This window comes from Mastigoproctus giganteus, chromosome 6, assembly GCF_048544385.1.
Source record: "Mastigoproctus giganteus isolate SK-2022 chromosome 6, ASM4854438v1, whole genome shotgun sequence".
NCBI lineage: Eukaryota > Metazoa > Arthropoda > Arachnida > Uropygi > Thelyphonidae > Mastigoproctus > Mastigoproctus giganteus.
Genome location: NC_143580.1, coordinates 53337155 through 53359135, shown reverse-complemented (window position 1 = coordinate 53359135; position 21981 = coordinate 53337155). Strand labels below are relative to the sequence as shown.

The 21981-nt window shown below is 35.3% G+C and overlaps 1 protein-coding gene across 1 annotated transcript in view; it reads left to right on the top strand.

Annotated features, from left to right (window-relative positions):
* The window catches only part of LOC150084275 (beta-alanine transporter-like), a 138486-nt gene that overhangs the window by 95471 nt on the left and 21034 nt on the right, over positions 1 to 21981 (top strand). Inside the window, exons 8-10 of the mRNA XM_090375138.1 lie at positions 857 to 1071; positions 12409 to 12590; positions 19533 to 19708. Of these exons, the coding sequence (XP_090231264.1) occupies positions 857 to 1071; positions 12409 to 12590; positions 19533 to 19708 (573 nt within the window). The remainder of the gene's footprint in view (positions 1 to 856; positions 1072 to 12408; positions 12591 to 19532; positions 19709 to 21981) is intronic.

Below are 21981 nucleotides of genomic sequence, written 5' to 3'. Positions count from 1 at the left end.
ATAAATCTCACACAAATCATTTAGCCTCTCAGTTCTTTAACAGAGTTGCAAAATCATTCAATGAAACAAATTTGATACATTGTCAAACAGAAAATTTTAAGAAAATGCTTACTCCTTTTTCTGGAAATCCCTATCTAGCCAATTATATAATGTCATTACCTTGATTATCATATAACTTTGTTCTCATTAAGTATCACTTTTCCATTTACTCTCCTTTTTTGGTGTTTTTGTTTTTTATTTTTTTTAATTAATGCAATCAAAACTTAATTTAATTGTTACTCATCAGCTGTTCCCTTGTGTAATATTGTATATACTGTACATAGATTCTGTCCTTGTAGACTTCTCCCTCCTTGTATTATGTATCCTTTTGTATAATATTGGCTTTTATATTTAGGAGTTATATTCTGTTTCTGGAAATAAATAAATAATATAAAACTTTGGCTTTGATATCAAAAAATTAAAATGGGTGGCTTTATATTTTTATATTAATCATTCTAGCTTTTCTAACATAGAATATTCTGTGATACTAATTGTAATAAAGTGCCAAAATACTTAAATTTCCTGGCACTGTTTTTGTTGTATCTTTGATCTCTAAATTCAATAAAGAACACCTGTGAAAAAAATTAGTAGAAGCTACCTTTTCTTTTCTTTTTTTTCTTAGATTTCTACTATCTTTAGGACATGCTTATTAAAAAGCTATCTTTCCCTTAGTTTTATATCTTTTTTTTTTTTTCTATACTCACATTTAAGTATAGCATCTTCACTTTTAATGCTTCAATAGTATGCAGAAATATCAAAGTTAAAAATTTTTTTGAAGAATTCCTAGAATTGTAGTTTTTATTATTTCTTGAGTCAGGTTCACAACATACTGCTGCTACCATACTAATACCCAAAATGCCTCCAATCTAGGCACAGATGTCTATGATTCCTTTACATATTCAGCTCTGGTTGAAATCCCTGCAATGATGTTGGTACTCTTTGGACTAGACAGATTTGGACGTAAGTGGCCAATGGTGATCTCAACGGCAGTTGCAGGAGTTGCTGGAATATTTATCATCTGTATACCCAGAGGTAAAAGATTTCTAGTAGTGGACAAAAAAAATCATAAAACCTGATAAAATTTTGAAAAATATTTATTTAAAAGTCCTTAAACAATTTTAATATAAATCGGATGTCAAAACAGTAATGCATTATTAGGAGATTGGGAAAGAGAAAAAACATATTTTTTATATATATTTCTAAAGTTAATGCCACTTACTTTACCTGCACTCTAGCTACAGCAAATAACAATGCAGTATTCTGTGACAGTTTGATAATGTAACTGAGTAGCACTGAAGGAAATATATACATGGAATAAGTGATTAATTCCACTTAAATCATAAAAAATGAAAAACTGATACTGGCTCCAACTGGTATTTTTTCCAACTGTTTCAATAAATTGTGTGATAAGATGTAGATACAATACCACACTTTTGGGCTTAGTGTCTCATCAGTAGGTAGGCAGGCAGGCATGCACTGTGAGTGATTGACATGATGACCCAGTAACGAGAAATATCCACAATATGCGAGATACTTGATTCCTTAGTTTTATTCTTCAATCTCCATCATGTTAGAAATGGTCATATAAACCTCGCCAACCGGGCTAGCCGAGTGGGTAAAGTACCTGCCCGGCAACCCAAAGGTCGCGGGTTCAATTCCCGCCTCGGGCTTGGATCAGAGTACTGCAAAAACCTTGGGAAGTGCAATATGGCCACAGAAGCCGATGCGCCAACAACTACCAAATCAAAAAAAAAAAAAAAATATATATATATATATATATAAACCTCAGTGTTTACCTCAAGAAGGACAATATTACACATGATAAAGTTAATAAATTAACTATCATCAAATCCCTTGTAATAGAATGGTTCAAACAAGATGTACAGTATCCTGTTCTTAAAGCTAAACTTCCTACTACCTTTTCACCAATATGGAACTTGAGAAACATAAAGTTCTCACATAAAATCGAGTTGCATCACGGGAATGAGTAGTAGACCATATAATGTCTTTCTTCTTCACTCCATGCCATAAGAACCAACCACTGATGACTATGAAAACTCCCATTCAAGCTCTTGGTTCAGTTTTAAGCATTTTACACAATGAGCATTGAGTTTAGTACACTTCTTTCAGTGTGATTCCAATTTAATAGTTAACTTCCTTTTAATTCATTAACAACATAACAGCCAGGAGGTAAGTTCTACATTTTTGGGTTCCCATTATATAAACATGAAAATACAAGCCTTCATTATATGAATACAATTTTAAATGTTACCGAATCATAGACCTCAATATATACATATATGATAAAATTTATATTGTCCTGAAAAGTGTGCATTTACTTATACTTATAAATTTTCTTATAACAGATATTTTTAGATTGTATTTAATTTGTTAACAAAATTCAAGGGAACATGCCTAATGGCAGTGACGTGAACTTCCAAAAATTACAGTTAAATAGAAAAATTTGTGATCATCTTGGATTGCAAGTAAATAAAAAAAAAAAAAAAAAGTTGGTTTATACATAATAAATTTTTTTCTGAAATGCATGTTGAAATGCATATCTTTGATTTGTATTTTTCTTTCTTTGATTTGTATTTTACTGTGTGACAGAACTTCAAGGAAAAAGTATCAACTAACAGGCATGTTATGAACTTAGTGAAAGTAAACAAGAGAACTTTACAATCACTGAGAATTGTGATAAACCTCGGTTTGTATCCACGTGTGATGAAATCTACAAATGCATTTAACATTCCATCTAACAATTATAAAGCTGCTAATGGTACAAATTCTGATTATAACAGCCTTCTTCATACTACATTTTATACTACAATATATACAGTGCATACCACATATTGCGATCAAAGATAATGTTATCATTACGTTTAATGTTATTACTAATACATAGAAAAACCTGGGTTTTTTTTAATCAGCTTCAGTTTTTGTTATTCTGTTATTGCTTTTTTGCTGTATCAAGGTTTATGCATATGAAGTGTGATTATGTAACACATAATTGATTTGTTGAACCTTGATTTGTTCTCGAACTCCAAGAAGTTGTGTGTAAAGTTACTCCCGTTGCTTAATGCAGTTTGTAGTTATCAGTGTCATTACTTAGCAAAAGAAAATATAGTATCTGTACTCCTACCACTTGACTGTTTTACAGCAGAGCATTTACCTTTTTCTAATTCTTGATTTTAATATTTTCTTTATTTGTTTTTAGTAGTTTGTATGGATTTCCAGAAATATTGTTAACAGTTTCATTTTTATTGATGACTTTCTCAAAGAAATAGTAGACAGCAAAATTAAAGTACTTTATATTTCTTGATTGAAATTTGTTTATTTCTGTTCACTTCCACTTTTCTATGTACACATTTCTGCTGAATCAGTAAACATTGCTGAATGGCTGCATTCTTGTATCTTTAGTTATTGTTATCAATTAAGCTGTGTTCTGAAGTGATCACAATAAGTGACATCTACTGAATTTTTAAATACTGAACCTTACCATAAGAATTTACAGATGCAAACAGCTTTTGCATTATGATATTTAAGCTTTCTTACAGAAAGCTTAAATATCATAATGCAAAAGCTGTTTGCATGTACATGAACACTGGAATGTGAAACCAAAACTGCCATAATAAAAAATTTAAGATAATAAGGTCCCTTTTCTCGAATTACAAATTGATTGTGTTTCTCCTTAAAAAATTAAAATAGAAGCACATCTCTATATAATTAACTACTACTTTTGGGTGTCTTGGATTTTTTTCAGTGCACTCCTAATTCCAATCTACATGGTTGTTGGCAAAAGGTTCTAGTACTTTTCAGATGGTACGGCACTTCTCGTTTACTCTTCTGAACTGAGTTCATAAGTTTTTTTTAAAAAGAAAGTCTGTACAAATAACACATGCTTGGAAGTGGAACTCTATTCTTAAAACTTTGTTGCTGAATGAAATGTACCAAATAATGAAACCCTCATTTATCAAAGATTTTTTTTTTTTTTTAATGAAACCCTCAAACATGAGAGGTATTAGAATCTGTAGTACTTAGTAAAGTGCATGGGTTGAAGGTTCAGAAGATGAAAGAGATATTTGTTGACATTAGACTTGAACTTCTGTAGACTCTAATTTTCAGGAAATACGTATGAAGGAAAGTTGTTCCAAGAAAATGGAAGTTGAATGAATAAATGAGGAAGAAGAAAAGTTGGCTATGTGAGTTTGAAGTTGGACAGTAAAAGGATGTTGACTAGTTGCAGCACATGTTTGGACTGCTTTGGAAGAGAGAGCAGGAATTATAGAAACCAATTCAGAAAAGTAGTGCCCATGCATGGAATGCATGCAGAAGAAACAGAACATCTATGAGACAGAATGAAGAGACTCTGTTAGAGATGAGGTCATTAATTAACCTAACTGCCCTCTTTTGAATGGAATCTAGAAACCTGAGAGAGGTTTTGGGGGCACTGCCCCAGATGTGGAAACAATATTCATGGTTGGGCAGATTTGTGATTTGTACAGAGTGAACAGCTGTTTGGAAGAAAAGTAATGCCGAGAGTGAAAGATTCTTAGATGCAGATTTTTAGATGCAGAGGAAGCAATATTTATAATGTGCTTATGCCAAGAGAGATCAGAAGTCAGGGTAATCCCCAATAGAGGTAGATGGCCCCTAATTCCAAATTCACAGAAGATAAGCATAGGAGCAGAAGAATACTTTTTGTGAGATATGACAGGACTGAGTTTTGGAAGGATTGAAATCAACTAAGTTATCTTTGCGCCACTGGAGAATTACCTAGCGATCAGCAATTTAAGGAATTGGTATTGGATATGAAAAACGTTGAAGCTGTTTGTGTGGGGCAAAGCTTATCAGAATGGAAAGTGGAGTGCAGTGTGCTATCATCAGCAAAACTATGGATAGGATTTCCAATCAGTGGAAGAAGACCATTAATATATAAGAGAAGAGTGAGAAAGAACTTGGGAAACACTAGCATTAGTGGAGAAGTTAGAAGGCAGAGAAGTTAGAAGATCTACCATCACCTGTAGTAAGCAGTCAGAGAGAAAATGGATACCTGATTACAAAAAACAGTTGGCAAACCAACGGCAAACCAAAGATGGAAGCTTATTTAGAAGACCTTTATACCAAACACGATCAAAAGCCTTTGAAATGTCGAGCAACTGCTTGAGTTTCACCAAATTTTTCCACTAAATTTGTCCATAGATGGGTAACATAAGCCAGAATATCACGAGTGGATCAACACTGACGAAATCCATACTGGCAATCATTGATCAGATGGAAGGTTTCTAGATAGTTAGAGTTGGCAGTTAATTGATTTATCCATTACTTTAGAAAGAGTAGAAGTAAGTGCAATGGGAGGAATTTGCCACCCTTTTTAGGAACTGGCTGGATATGAGCAAAAATTTCCAAGCAGAAGCGAAAACACCTTTGGAATAAGAAAGTGAAAAAAAGGCAACACTGAACAGGAGTAGGTTCAGCAGCACAGATTTCAAAAACAAGTGAAGAAATGCCATAAGGACCTGTTGCTTTCTTAGCATCAAAATTGATCAAAATCCTGCTGACATCATTTTGACGGAAGACCATAGGAGTTACTGAATGGAGTGTACTGGGAATGGTGAGAGGTGGTTAACCAAGATCATCAATACACAAGATAGAAAAAAATTAGGATGCTAGCAGATCAGTTTTATCTTAGGCAGAAGTGGCAACAGAACCATCTGCTTTTGACAGAGGTGGGAACAGAGATGGGCAAAAGTTGGGGCCAATAGCTTTGGCAAGAGGCCAGAATGCTTGAATACCATTTGAACAAGAAGCAAGTTGTCTACTCTTAGCATGTTCGTAATCTAGTTTGGACTGATTAATAATTCACGCAACACAGAGGCAACCCCCAAGGCAGAATGTGCTCGTCCCACAGGAACTAGTAGTTATTGGTGACTCTATTGTCAGGGAAACGGGGAACATGCTTTGTAAAAAGGATAGGTGGAACAGGACCAGGTTATGTCTGCCAGGGGCAAAGGTTGATGACGTTGTAGAGCGGATATCATCTTTTAAGGGCACAAAAGGTGATATAGTTGTACACGTTGGCACTAATGATATGAAGAGTAGGAGACCGGCAGAATTACTTAACAAGTACAGGTCATTGTTGAAAAAAGGCCGTGAATTAGGGTTGAATTTGAAAGTGTCTGCAATTCTGCCCAGACACGATAGGAGGGAGTATATGAGGAGAGCCTTGTTGATCAATTCGGCCCTGGAAAGATTGTGCAAGGATGAAGGGGTAGAATTTTTTTTTCAGCCTGGTCTGTACTTGTTAACAGGAGAGACTGCTTCTACAGGGATGGGATACACTTAAATAGAAAGGGTGCAAGAATATTTGCTGATGCTATCGAGGCAGTGTTAGGTGGGTCGGAAAACTGCTAGCTTGGGGGGGATACAAGGACTAATAGATTAATAGTAGCCGCTGGCAGATGTGAAAGTGATTCTTCCACTGCTTCTATTGGAATGAGCAGCAGTCTGGAAAACAAGATGCACAATATTTCAGAGACTGCTGGGAGTCATTGCGGTACAAGTAAACACATGGGTTCTGTTAGGGTAGCTAAGAATAGGAACAGGTGCATGTATACTTGCGTGTACACCAGTGCTAGGAGTTTAGTAAATAAATTTGATGAATTTGAGGTATTGCTGAAAACATCAAAGGCAGATATTGGGATATCAGAGATGTGGTCTCACACATATATAAGGAATGCAGAACTGGAATTTGGGGAGTACAATGTGTACAGAAAGGATAGACAGAATAGGAAGGGAGGAGGGGTTATGCTATTAATTAAGAAACACATAAAATCCAAGGAAGTGAAGCCAGTCAACATCGCTGGACAGTGCAGTGTCGAGTCAGTATGGTGTGACATAAGCATTGGGAGATCAAAATTGAGAGTAGGAGTGTGCTATAGGCCTAATGACTCTGATGAGTATAATAAGAAATTGTACAGGGAAATAGTGGGCCAGAAAATCAGAGTCTTATAATGGGGGATTTTAATTTCCCAGATATTGACTGGAATTTGTGGGTTGGTCACTCACACACTAGCAATGCTTTTGTGGATTTATTGGATGATTGTTTTCTGCATCAGCATGTTCGGGAGGCAACTAGAGGGAGTAATACTCTTGATTTGATTATCAGCAGTGATCATTCGTGTATTAAGAATTTGCAGATAAAGGAACCACTAGGTGGCAGTGATCACAGTGTACTGAAGTGGGATTTACTCAAAGAGGTAACTACCATTAGGGGTAAAGGGAAGGGTTATTGATTTCGTAAAGGCGACAACGATGGTCTGAGACAGTATTTAAATTCTATACAGTGGGACCAACTGATGATGTTACCAACAACAAATTCAAAATGGGAAGCATTCAAAGAACTTATCTTGGAAGCTACTAGGCTTTACATGCCAACTAAGAAATATTGTTCAAGGTTTAGGCCTCAATGGAAGTCAGATGAACTAATCAGACATATGGCAGAGAAGAAAAATGCATGGGATTCATATAAATTAACATGTGACACAGAAGCCTATGATAGATATAAGCTGGTCTCTAACCAAGTTACAAAGGAGTTTAGGCAGGAGAAGGCAGATTTTGAGAAATCTTTGGCAAAGGGTGCAAAGAAAAACAGCAAACAGTTCTTTACTTATGTAAACTCTAGAAGGAAGGGGATGAATCAGATTGGTCCACTTGATATCAATGGTTGAACTGTTGATGATCCTGCTCAGGTAGCTAATAAACTAAATTAATATTTTCATCGGCATTCACAAGAGGAGTTATTCAGCGAGGGGAATGCCAGAGGTGTATTCAACTCTGGCAGTAAGCTAGATAATCTTGTAATAACTGAGAGTAAAGTGGAGGAGAAATTGTTGAAGATAAACACAAGAAAGGCACCTGGGGTGAATAGGATATATCCAGTTATATTAAAGGAGGCAGCAAAGGAAGTAAGCAAACCCTTAGCCATAATTATGAGGGCTTCCTTGGACTCAGGGGAGGTACCCATAGACTGGAGATGTGCAAATGTGACCCCAATTCACAAAGGAGGATCAAAGGCTGACACAAGTAATTATAAACCTGTGAGTTTAACTTCTGTTGCAGGAAAATTAATGGAGGCACTGGTTAAAGAAGCACTGCAGGATCATCTAGACAAGACTTCAGTTATAGCTCGGACACAGCATGGTTTTGTTAAGGGAAAGTCTTGCCTGACCAATTTGATTGGATCTTAGCAAGGCTTTTGATACTATTGCACGTGGAAAACTGCTGCACAAATTGGAGCAGTGTGGCATTGGAGGCAAATTTCTGCTATGGATATAGGGGTGGTTGAGGGGAAGAAGACAGAGAGTGGTAATCAATGGACACTGCTCATCACGGACTAATGTTATTAGCGGAGTCCCTCAGGGTTCAGTGTTGGGTCCATTATTGTTTTCTGTATTTATAAATAATATTGATGATGATATATCAAGCTGATATATCCAGCTTAATGTCCAAGTTTGCAGATGATACAAAGTTGGCAGGGTTGTTAAGGACACTACTGACGCTATGCTGCTGCAACAGGATCTAGAAAGGTTGAGCAGATTGGCTGAGAGGTGTCAAATGAAGTTTAACATTGACAAATGTAAAGTACTACATATGGGTAACAGCAATCCCAGAGCAACGTATCAACTCTGTGGTACTACACTGACAGTGGTAGAGAATGAAAAGGACCTGGGGGTAATTGTGCAGGCAGATATGAAGTTCTCTGAGCAGTGCAGACGGGATGCAAGAGTAGCTCATGGTGTATTGTCAATGATATATAGGAATTTTTCTAGCTGGGATAAGGAGGTGATTATTCCCTTGTATAAGGCAATGGTCAGCCCACACCTAGAGTACTGTATACAGATCTGGAGGCCTCATTTCAAGAAGGATGTAGAGCTGCTGGAACGAGTACAGAGATGGGCAACAAGATTGGTGAATGGAACAAAGGGTTGCTCTTACGAAGAAAGGCTTAAGTTTTGCAAATTACAGGGTCTGGAGACTAGGCACCTGTGAGGTGATCTGATTGAGGTGTATAAAGTATAAAGCCTTGAATGGTTTGATCATGCTCAATTCTGATGGGATTCTTCCTCTTGCTCAGAATAATCACCTGAGAGGGCATAAATTCAAATTGAGGAAAGACAGATGTAGGATAGATGTGTGGAAATTTGCCTTTAGCCAGCGGGTAGTTGGTTGGTGGAACTTCCATCTCTTGTTGTGGAAGTTGATAGCCTAAATAAATTTAAGGCTCAGCTGGACAGGTATTTCGAATGAACGGAGGAGGGGTGAAGTGGAAGTTTTTTTTTTTTTGGCTGATGCTGCATAAGCTTGCTTTCTTGCATCATATGCCTCTACTAATGCTAATAACTACTTTACAATTGTTGCGAGCTTTGGTGTAGGCAAAAAATGAACCTGGAAAATTGGAAACAAGCCAATTATGTATGCAACATTCTTCTCTTGAACAGCCTTAGCACATTTAGTGGATAACCAAGGTTTAGATAAAGGACACGATTTTAAGATGGAGTGTGGAATAAAGGATTTCATCCCTACAAGGATAATTTCACTTGCACAATCTGAGCAAACACCGACATCAGAAGATTTGAAACAGTAATCTGACCAAGCAAAAGAAAGATATAAATCTCGAGATCATCCCATTTTGCATTCTCGTAATGCCAAACAACACAAGGTTGATAAAGGCTCCATTGGAGAAGAGACCATCACCAAGTTATGATCTGAGGTGTCTAGAGGACCACTAGGTGCCTCCGTAGCCAGGTCGGAAGGAGCAGCAGCGCATAGCACACACTTTCTTGATTATACCGGGGTTCGAGCCCGTCACCACCAAATACGGAGAATGCAGAAATGTCAGGGAATGACCACCGCATATCCCGGAGCAATATGGCCTTAGTTGCTAATGCTCCTAAAAACCAAATAACAACAATAGAGGACTACTCACCTCGGCCATGGACTTAGAAGAGTTGTTTGTGTGAAAAAGATCAAGCATGGTTAGGATTGTCTGGTATTCTGTTAAGTAAATGAACAATTTGTGTGAGGTCACTAGTAATTGTAAAAATCTCAGCATCTTGACCAGTTGGCTCCATATGACTAGAAAACAGAAGCCAGCTGGAATTGTGAACATTTAAAATTACCAAGGAAAATTACCTCACTGTTAAGAAAGTTGGTCTGGAAAAAGTCAAGTTTCAAAGAGAGGAATTCAAAGAGTAACAAGTGATTAGTAGAGGTGGGAGAATGATAGAGGAAACAGATGAATTTGACAGAATGTGGTATAGAGATTTTAAGCCAGAGAAGATCAGAAAGAGGAGATTCCAGATTACTGTCTCTTACAGGGAATATCAGAACAGACATATGCACACGTACCACTCTTGAAGTGAAAAGAATCATACAGTAAATAATTTGGACAACTGAGAGGAGCAGTGGTTAAATCAACCAATAACTGGCATTTTGTCAGAAAAAGTACACATGGTTTGGCAGACTATTGAGATTAGAACTGAGACCACATATATTTGTGAAATGAACGAGGAAGTGTTCTGGAGGTTTGTATCTTTTGGCAGATAAGTTTGTTCTAATAGTTTGACAATTTGTGGTATATTCAGAAGTAAGAAAAGGTAGGTGGCAAGGACATGCTGTACGAGGTAATGAAATTTTTGGATATGGCCTACACATGGTAAGAATATACCCCGCTCCTTGACATAACATGACCTCAACGATGCCTCCTGCATATACACTACTCGATCTCCCTCCAGTCACTATCTGGCAAGCGATGGGGGGTGCGGGGGGTTGCCAGAGCTTTTCTCTAAAGACTAAACATGGGTTCCACCACTTCAAGCCTCCAATAAGCAGAGTGGTAATACTGCACCGGTTTATGAGTCATCTACCACCTAGTATTGCCTGGTAACACAGAGGGGCAGTATTCCTCCATCTGATTTGGGCATCACACCTTGACCCTGCTTGCATTGGTTCACACCTGAGTAGTCACTTCCAGTGTGCTAGTTGCCATTTTCAGGACTTGCACATGGGGATTATAGCCTGGGTTACTAACAGACCGACCGGACTTTGCAGAAATTAGGTCTACTTGACTTGAGTGCCACCCGAATATCAGCTCTATCAGTCTTTTAAACTTCCAGGTAGCAAGCACAGCTTGGCATACCTGAGAGAATATCTGTAGCCAATTGCTATGCTTATTTTCTTTACATGGTATTAATTTAGTCTTTGAATTGAAATTTAATTATATACAAAATATTGGATGATGCACAAGCTATAAATTTGACATTATTCACATATTACTTGTTTGTGATATTATTTTACCAATACTCTTGATTTTCCGGGATAGATGGTAAAAAACAAATCCCGGATAATCGATTTCCCGGTTAATCCAAAAATACAAAAGTCCCCGACATACATAAGAGGTACGTTCCAGGACTTCTTACTTCGTCGAGTTTTACGTAACTTGGGAATGACTAATAACATATTGTTACTATATTATTATTGACAAATCTGAATTCCGCGCAATACTTGTTAATGTTTGGCCATTTTGATACATCTTTATTATAATGATTCCTTAGAGATTTAACAGATGCACCGTTTTCAAACTTGTGAATAATTCCAAGTATTTGTTTAACTGAAAGTGCAACTCTTTTGTGTTTACCCATCATTTTCGCGATTTCTAAACAAAAAAAAAAAATTTTACTATAAAAAAAATTCCGACATCCCTGACATAAATAACAAAACAAAATTTATCCTTTTGCGCTTCAACAGAACATAACAATCGACGCAATGCACTAAAAAAACTTGGTCTCTCTCTCTCTCTCTCTCTCTCTCTCTCTCTCTCTTTTTTTTTTTTTTTTTTTTTTTTTTTGAGCGACGGAATTGAAGATAGCGGGATTGCAAGATAATAGGTACACTAATCTCCCAATGACTACTTATAATGCCGCTTGTCGCTTATTTACGACTTGCAAAATATCTGTTTATACCTATTCTAGTTATTACTTGAATTTTTTTGATTTCTGGTTGATTTTTTTTTTTTTTTTTATTTATTTATTTTCTTATTATTAATTTTTTTATTTGGAGTCTTGAAGTGTCCCGGTTAATCGAGAGTCTGCTGTATATATATTTTTTAAAAATTTTGTTTGGTACTTTAATATTTTTTGCCCATTATTTCATCTAAAAATGTTGAGAATGAATTATTCATAACTTTTTAAAGATTTGCAGTTTTTGTAATAACAGAATTGTGTAACATGTACTAAAATTTATTTTAAGGTAGTTTTAGGATGAAAATTTTTATTTAGGTGTCTCTTTAAATGTAATTTATAATTTCAGATACGTCCGAAACCTTTCTTACACTGGCCTTGATTCAGAGAGTTACCTTGACTACAGAATATAATATTTTAATGCAGTATGCTGCTGAAGTTTATCCCACAGTACTACGAGGAAGAGGAATAGCTTTTCTGCGCTTCACAGGCACTTTAGGGTTATACCTTAGCCCTTCCATTGTTTATTTGGCAAGTATAATGATTATCAAACATTTGATAATAAAATTACTCTCCAAATAGAATATATTGTAAAGAAAAACTATTTGAGAAACACCCTCCTCATTTTAAGCTTTATAATGTTTATTGAGATCAAGAAACCAGCCCTTCTGATTGATGATGTGAAAAATAGTGGGGATGAGAGTAATATGATAAAACCACCTAGACTGACATTATTTTTCAAATTAAAATCTCAATATTTTATTTTATTATTATTTTTTTTTAACCTTACAGTTCTGTCTACTGTTTACTGTTATTCTCAGAACTTTTAAACTGGTAGATTTCAATCCATCTGGGAGTATTCTCAAGAGTATTCTGAAGGGAGGCAATAAGTATCATTCTAGAATAAATTAGTCTTGAAAGAAAACTGGACCTAGTCTTGTTTATGACCACTAAGGGATCACAGAATTACAAGTTTCAGGGACACTGACTTTGGTGTGTTGTTTTCCACAATATTACTGTTAGGTTTAGGTTGTCTTCATCAAGTGTTTTAAGGCAGGTCCTTGTTACATAATGCTCAAAAAAAAAAAAAAAAAAAAAACTTATATCAGGTTTCAAATTATGTTCTTCCTAAGGGTTTCGAAAGATAAAAAAGAAATTGGCACAGATATCTTTAAATTCATGCACACAGATGATTCAAAAACAAGTAACTTTCAGATTTCATAAAATATGAACTGTGCATATGACATAACATGAAAAAAGAATTTTTAGAATGAGAGAGCTGGAGGACATAGCATTCAATAGTGGATTTCAATTTGTACATAAAGTATGCTGCACATAATTGTGTGAAAGCAATTTAGACAATTTAATTAAAAACTACATTATAATTATAATACTCAAAATGGTTTGGAACACTATGCTTCCTCTGGATAAATAGTTAAAAACTTGTTTAGATAACTACATAATGCAGAATCCTCCAGTTGAACTTAAGAGGCAAAAGCAAATAGGGAGACAAGAAAGAAACTGTCCTGGGACATTATGTAGGGATAATGCTTCAGAAGCTCCAAATTTGGATCGAAGAACATATTCAACGCAAAAAATGTGGGAACGTTGCCCATAGATGCTGTATATCATACCACCTCTGAGGACCATGCTTTCTTCATCTCAAACTAAAATGCTAAACATTGCACAACAGCAAATGAGAAGGGACATTTCTCAAAGTGTTCCAAACACAAAAAATACTGAAAAACAGTAAACAAAAACATTGGCAGGGTCAACATCTCCCACCCCCAGATAACTTTCTTCCATAGTGACTGTGATGGATCCAGCAAGAACCACGTGTTAACTCTACACATCATTATATTCAAGAAACCATCACTCTACCAATATGATAAAGGAAACGGTATCATATGGCAGCCAGAGAGTGGAACAGCTTGCAACCATAACATCACAACCAGAAAGAAAAATGGGTCATATGGCTGACCTCCCCACCCTCTCCAATGCTCAGGGCAATTTGCAGCAAAGAGCAACCAGTTGGCATTTAGGGACTCCTCATCCACTTCTGCCTTTGTCCATCAAGTTGTAACTGGAGGATTCTGCAGTAGGTATCTCAGGAAGTTTTTAACTATTTATCTACAGAAGAAGGAACCATAATTTTATGAAAAATTTTTGGTATTGTAATGTACAGTTATTCATTAATTAAATTGTCTAAATTATGTTCACATAATGCAGTGTAGTATGTTTCATTGTCAAAAGAACATTTTTTGTCATCAGTTTGAAAATAATACAAATTCAATGACTAGTGTGTAACACGATTTTCATACATACTAAAAAAAATACCCAGATCCACTGTAAATTAAGTCAATTTATAATTGATTTCAGTAGTTTGAAAGAAAAAGTTGTCTACAGTGGGAAGAGACAGTTTGCCCCTAAGCCAAAGATGAAACATTGCAACATTCAAGAAATGTTTTTCAAAAAACACAAAGACAACACTTACAGATGTAGCCATAAGTTGAACCTGCCTCAAACAAGTCTTGCTTATTCTTTAAAGGCATCTACTTTTGGCTTACAAGATGCAGTAAGCCAAAAGTAGTTGGCTTACTGCATTATACATTAAACCGAACAACAAATTTAAGTGATGAAAATTTTGCTGTAACTTTCAACTGAAAGGTTAAAGAGCATGATCTGTGTTCAATAATGAATCCACTTTTCAATTGACAGAAAAGTCAACCATCAGAATATTTGATTGTGGAGAACTGAAAATCCTTACCAAGTAAAACATGAACAGGACTCTCCTAAAAATAAACATTTTGTGTCATTTCATGTCAGCATAGTTATGGCCTTTTCTTTTTAATGGAAAAGGTGATCACCACAAACAGTTGCCTGGACATTCTAAATAACTAAAATTAATGGAGTGTCAGGAAGAGAAATATTTAAGGGTTACAATAAAAGCAGATATGAAGTTTTCCTTGCAATGTTAAAAATGCTCAGGAAGGTAGAGTATGTTACTAAAGAAAGGAAACTAGATTGGGGCTGTGCTAAGAATTCCTCTGAGGGATGTCTTAACTGTGGAGTGCAGAGGGAGCCTAAAAACAAGAAATCTCAAGGATGACCTAATAAAAGCGCTTAAGTCCTGTAAAAGGTTAAGCAGCATGAAGGGAGGTATTTTATTACTGGCAAGTGAAACAAGAACATGAAGACAAATTTAAAATGTTGAGAAGTAATAAAAGAGTAAATCTTTTGAAGTTTTCCTTTGGACAGTGTGTTGTTGATCACTGGAATAAGTTGCATGGGATATAAGCAGAATTCAATCATTTTTAGAAATCAGAAAATTCAGATCAGCTGAGGTGGGGTAAACTTAATTGTGGCAAAGTGATGCAAGGAAGCAAGCTAATACACCATCAGAAAAAAAAAGGGGGGGGGGGAGAAAAAAAAGAAAAGCAATTACCCAATTCATTTGTGCATCCATTCTAACAGCCTGTCAAATCTCCTACAACTTATTAAAACTACCTACATCCACAGCACCAGATGGCAATTTGCTCCAACAACCACTCTCTACCTGAAAGCAGATTGTCCTGCAACCATCCTTTTCCAATTCAAGTTTGTCTCCTTGTGTTATCATCCTAGAAAGAGTAAGGATACCATCAGTTTTAATAATTTTAGTTTACTCAATCCATTTAGATCCTTTAAACACTTCACTCAGATCTTGCAGATGCTTAATTTGCAGAACTAAAGTCCTTTCTGGTAATAGAACCTTTTTTTTTTTTTTCCATGATTGGCTTGCTATCACTGTTATAGACTGTACTCATAATATATATACAGACAACCCCCATGACAGCTCTAACACGATTGATAAATTTCGGTAAACCTCACATATTTTTTAGCTCTTTTGCAGGGGAACTCTGCTGTTACGTTGGATGCAATTTTCAACATTTCCATTCTTTTTTGTGAATACCCGCTGTTGACTCGCTAGTCATTATGCAAAAAAAAATAATTGGGAAATCCCCGGGTTAGGTTCTGTGCTGTTGAACTTGTGCTTGCTTGTCTGAGACCATAAAAAATTGACTTCAAAGTGTACAGTTCATGACTTTTAAGGTTATTTTGGCTTTTATTTGATCATTTATAAATTTTTCCAGGTATGTATTACTAAACTTTGTTATTAAGAACTGTACTGGAATAATTTCTTTGTTGTTTAAATTTCAGCCCTAAATTATGCCTAAGGAAAGCAAAAAAGCACCACTCGAAAGAAACTTTTTCTCTAGAATCAAAGATACAAATTTTGGATCTTAAAATAGAGGAAAGGGTAACATATGTTGCAAAAAGTTTAAATTTAAATGAAGCAACAATCTGGACCATAAAGAAAAATGAACAGAAAATTAGAACTGCTATTGCTGCAGGATTTTTCATTTCTGCAAATACGACAGCTTATCCTCAAGTGCCAATAATTGAGAAAATGGAAAAAGCATTGAGTATTTGGATTGACAAAAGTAGTAAAAAACAGATTCCATTAGACGGCAATGTAATTAAACAAAAGGCACTAAAAATTTATAACCATTTAAAAGCAAATGGAGAAGGTTAACCCAGAGTTTGTTGCCAGTAAAGGTTGGTTTCAGCATTGTAAGAACTGCTTTCATCATTCATCAAATGATAATGAAGCTGCCAAGAAGTATGTACAGGAATTTCAAAAAATTATTGAACAGCATGGATACACACCACATTGTTTTCAATGCCAATGAGACATATTTTTGGTGGGAAAAAAATGCCTAACAGAATGTTTATTTTAAAAAAAGAGAAAACTGCACCAGATTTTAAGGCATCAAAAGATCGTGTAATGTTACTTATGAGCAGTAACGCATCGGGAGATTACATGATAAAACCTATGCTGGTTTATAGATCCTCTAATCCTTGTGTAATGAAAGGTGTAAATAAAAATACGTTATCAGTATATTGGAAAGCAAATAAAAAAGCTTTGGTAATTACCAATTTGTTTAAAGAATTGTTTTGTGTCAGCTATAGAAAAGCATTTAAAGTGGAAAAAATCTAGATTTCAAAGTTTTATTATTATGGGATACCATGCCAGGCCATCCAAAAGATTTAAGTCACCCAAACAGCGAAGTAAATGTTCCTATCACCTAATACAACTTCTTTAATTCAGCCATAAGATCAAGGCATTATATCTACCTTAAAAATTCATTACATCAGAAAATCATTACAATGGATTTTGGAAAAAATTGATTCGGAGTCTAATGAAGTGATGGAGGTATGGGAACATTTTCCAATTGTGGAATGTATTGGAATTATAGCTTTATCACTCAAAGAAGTAAACCTGTCAACATATATGGCCACCAGAGTTAGTTCATTCAGGAAATATGGTTGAACCAGCAGAAAACAGAATCGGTGCGATAGTAGAACTTGCTAAGTTGGTAGGAGGGGAAGGTTTTGATGATATGACTACTGAAGACATTAACAAATTACTGGTAGAAAAAGAGGCTGGCGAAGCAGATTTGGTGGAAATTGCACCGGAAGTAAACCAAATAAATTCAAAGGATGATAGTGCAGATGAAAATTCTGAGGTTACAAATTTTATACTAAAAAGCATACAGGAAGGCATAAACTTAGCCGACCAATTAGAATCTTATTTTTGAATGCAGATCCTTTGACCGAAAGGAGCACAAAGTTCAAAAGGGAGCTTCAAAAATGCTTAGCTCCGTACCATGACATTCACAAAGATCTATCAAGCAAAAGAAACAAACCCAAATTACTGATTTTTTTTAAAGATGAAGAGGAAGAAAATTAAATGAACATACATTATTTGACATATATGTATCACAGTTTGTAAGAAGTTTGTTCAGTTATTACTATTTTTAATAAAAATAAGTTTCTGATATAAAAAATGGCGTATTTTTGTTAGCTTTCGGAGCTTAACCCCCCTTTTGTACTGGTTCTTAAGTCCCATATAACACGGCTTCACACTACACAAGATTTTATAGGAACCTAACTACCGTATTATACAAGAGTTACCTGCATGTGTGTGTGTGTGTGTGTGTGTGTGTGTGTGTGTGTGTGTGTGTGTGTGTGTGTGTGTGTGTGTGTGTGTGTGTGTGTGTGTGTGTGCATATATATATATATATATAATTTTTGATTATAGTTTAAGTAAATTAGGTATGTGCTGTTTAATAGGATATATTATGGTGGTGTCTGAAAATATAAAACCGATAGTATATAAATATAAGAAAATATGTATATTAGCTAGTTTTCATCTTGCCTGTGAACAACTAAATTATCTACTTAACTACTATACTTTTTAATATTACATTTTTGACCACGTTATACAGGCAGATGACAACAGAAACTGATAACTCTGTTAATTATGAGTGGGATATATTGAGAGGGTTAGCCCTCGATAATGTCCCTTTCAATGTATCCAATTACCTATAATTAACATTATGTATTATATTATTATTACTTTGTTTTACTAATGATTATTCTTTACTAGGTTTGGCCACGGGGCTGGTATCGGCTATTATAGAGTTAATTGGTGCTTTGATCTACGGGTATATTTTTGGACAGCTAGCTAATATACATATTTTCTTATATTTATATAGTATCGGTTTTATATTTTCGGACACCACCATAATATCTAATATAATATACTATTAAACAGCACATACCTAATTTACTTAAACTATAATCAAAAATTATATTACGACGGATGTAATGTTCTGTCTATAATAGATGCCATTAATCCGATCTGGATTATATTGCATAAGATATTTATAAATTGTTCCTATTATAGATATATATATTTGTATTATCAGTATGTATTTTTTTTTTAACATAGGAGCCCAGAATTATACTTTGCCTAGGGTTCCTCAGAAACTCTTAATCTTCTGTTATCTGTACTAGCACTTATGAGTTAGTAACATCTTTGGTGATGCTAATAAAGAAGGGAAGGGGTGAGAGACAATTATTAAAGCAGAGGTTCTCCTATCCTTTCAAAAGCCAGTTGGGTGTTAAATATTGATTTAATCATCAATTATGACTTCTTCTTTCTTTCAAAATCATATGGCATTTTTGATCTACAAATTATGTTATCATGGCTGAATTCAGGGTATATTTGATATATTTTTATTTTGAGAGACTTCGCAAACTTTTTTTTTTATAATTAAAATTAATTTACTTGTCAGTAATCTAATACATATATAATTTATTTAGTAAGCCGTTGCGATAAGTCGTGTAAATGTAACAAGGTATTTTCTAGTTTTGGTGTTTAAAGAACAAGGTTTTTCTAATTTTGTTTTACATTTATTAAAGAAATATATATATATTTTTTTTTTTTTTTTTTGTTATAATAAAGAATAATTTTAGTCAGTTTTTCAGAATTATGAGATTTGATGAATTTTAAATTGACAAATGAAATATTATTTAGTTAGAAAAAAATTTATATGATCATAAACTGGAATTCTTTGTCCTTAGGCCTTATCAAATCCTGCCTTCCCACTGCTGGTATCAGGAGTCATCATATTAGCAGTATCAGTCCTGTCACTATTTCTTCCAGAAACATTAGGATGCCATTTACCACATACATTGGAGGAAGGAGAACGCTTTGGCCTAGGCCAGCCAACTTTAGGCTGTCCATGTCTAAAGCAAACGTAAGTCAAAAATTAATAATGTATTCTGTCACTTATAACTTTTGAATATATTGGTGAAGGATACTGCACCAATATATTCAAAAATTAAGCTAAAATACTGCACCAAATATTGCATTATCACTAATGAATTGCATTCAGTCAAATGCTACAAGGCACAGAGAAGCAGATATAATCATTGTTACATAAAATATGTTTGCAAAGGATGTTATGTGCAGGAATTATAGTTTTACATATTTATATTACACTGCATTAAAATTTGAATAAATATAAGTACTTGTGTCAGTGCAACACTGCTTGCTGAGACTATCTTGTTTGTTCTGCATCTTGTGGAATTAAAAGAATAAGAATGCACAGAGTAAGCTTTTGTCCGTTGGGTGGGGGGGTTCACTGCACATCCCTTCAGGAACCTAAACAACTCCCATTGGCCTAGATTAGAAGCTCTTGCCCTATACCATGAAATCCTCAACTGCAAAGAACTTACAAAGTTAAGCACTGAATAATAACAGCTACAGAGCAAATATTTAACTACATACGAATAGGTAGCACCCTCATCAGAAGTTTCAATCAAAACAAAGTAACTCTGGTGAGGAGGGGATATGAAATGATGAAAATAAAAACAATCAAAAGAAAAGAAAACCTGTAATAAAGATACAAGTGAAAGCAATGCTAGAAGTATAGTAAATAAATTTGATGAATTTGAAGTGTTGGTCAAGACATCAAAGGCAATTTGTTGGGATAGCAGAGACGTGGTGTCACCCGGATATAAGGAATGCAGAACTGGAATTTGGGGAGTAAAATGTGTACAGAAAGGATAGACAGGATAGGAAGGGAGGAGGTGTTATGCTGTTAATTAAGAAAAACATAAAATCAAAAGAAGTGCACCCAGTTGATATAGATGAACAGTGCACTGTTGAGTCAGTTTGGTGTGACATAAGCACTGCGAAAGCAAAAATAAGAGTAGGAGTGTGTTTTAGGCCAAATGACTTGAATGAGTACAGAGAAATAGTGGGCTAGGCTAGTAAATCGGAATGTCTTATAATGGGGTATTTTAACTTCCCAGATATTGACTGGAACCCCGGGGGCTCACATCTAGTGAGTATGGGCTTGGCACACCCAGGGTCCTGAGCTGGATATCATCATTCTTCTCTTTCTTGGTGATTCCCTTCTACTTTTGACTCTCTCTCTCTCTCTCTCTCTCTCTCTCTCTCTCTCTCTCTCTCTCTCTCTCTCTCTCTCTCTCTCTCTCTCTCTCTCTCAGGGTTACTCGGGAACTTTTTTTTTTTTTTTTTTTCTCCTGGTGCGGCATAAGCCTCAGGCTTCCTTGCATCATATGGATATTAATAATAATAATAATAATAACTTGTGGGTTGGTCACTCACACAATAGTCAGACTTTTGTGGATTTATTGGATGATTGTTTTCTGCAGCAGCATGTTCGAGAGGCAACCAGAGAAAGTAATACTCTTGATCTGGTTATCAATAGTCTTCATTCGTGTATTAAGAATTTACAGATAAAGAAACCACTAGGTGGCAGTGATCACAGTGTACTGATGTGGGATTTACTTAAAGATTTAATTACCATCAGGGGTAAAGGAAAGAGTTTTTGCTTCCGTAAAGGTGAGTACAGTGGTCTCAGACAGTTTTTAAATTCTGTACAGTGGGATCAACTGACGATGTTACCAACAGTAAATTCTAAGTGGGAAGTATTCACGGAATTAATCGTGGATGCTAATAAAAGTTTCATACCTATTAAGAAATATTGTTCAAGGTTTAGGCCTAAATGGTTATCAAATGAACTAATGAGACTCGTAACAGAGAAGAAAAATGCATGGGATGTATATAAATTATCAAGCGACTCAGAAGCCTATGGCAGATATAAGCTAGTCTGTAATCAGGTCACAAAGGAGGTTAGGCAGGCGAAGGCAGATTACGAGAAATCTTTGGCAAAAGATGCTAAGAAAAACAGCAAGGATTTCTTTACTTATATAAATTCTAAAAGGAAGGGGATCAATCTGATTGGTCCACTTGACATCGATGGTTCGACTGTTGATGATCCTGCTCAGATAGTAAACAAACTGAATGAGTATTTTGCATCTACATTCACACATAAGGAATTATTAAGGTTTGAATATAGCAGAAGGTTATCAAATTGGAGCAGGGTACTTAATGATTTTATAATAACTGAGAGCAAAGTGGAGGAGACATTATTGAAGTTAAACATAAGAAAAGCACCTGGGGTGGATGGGATCTATCCAGTTATATTAAAGGAGGCAG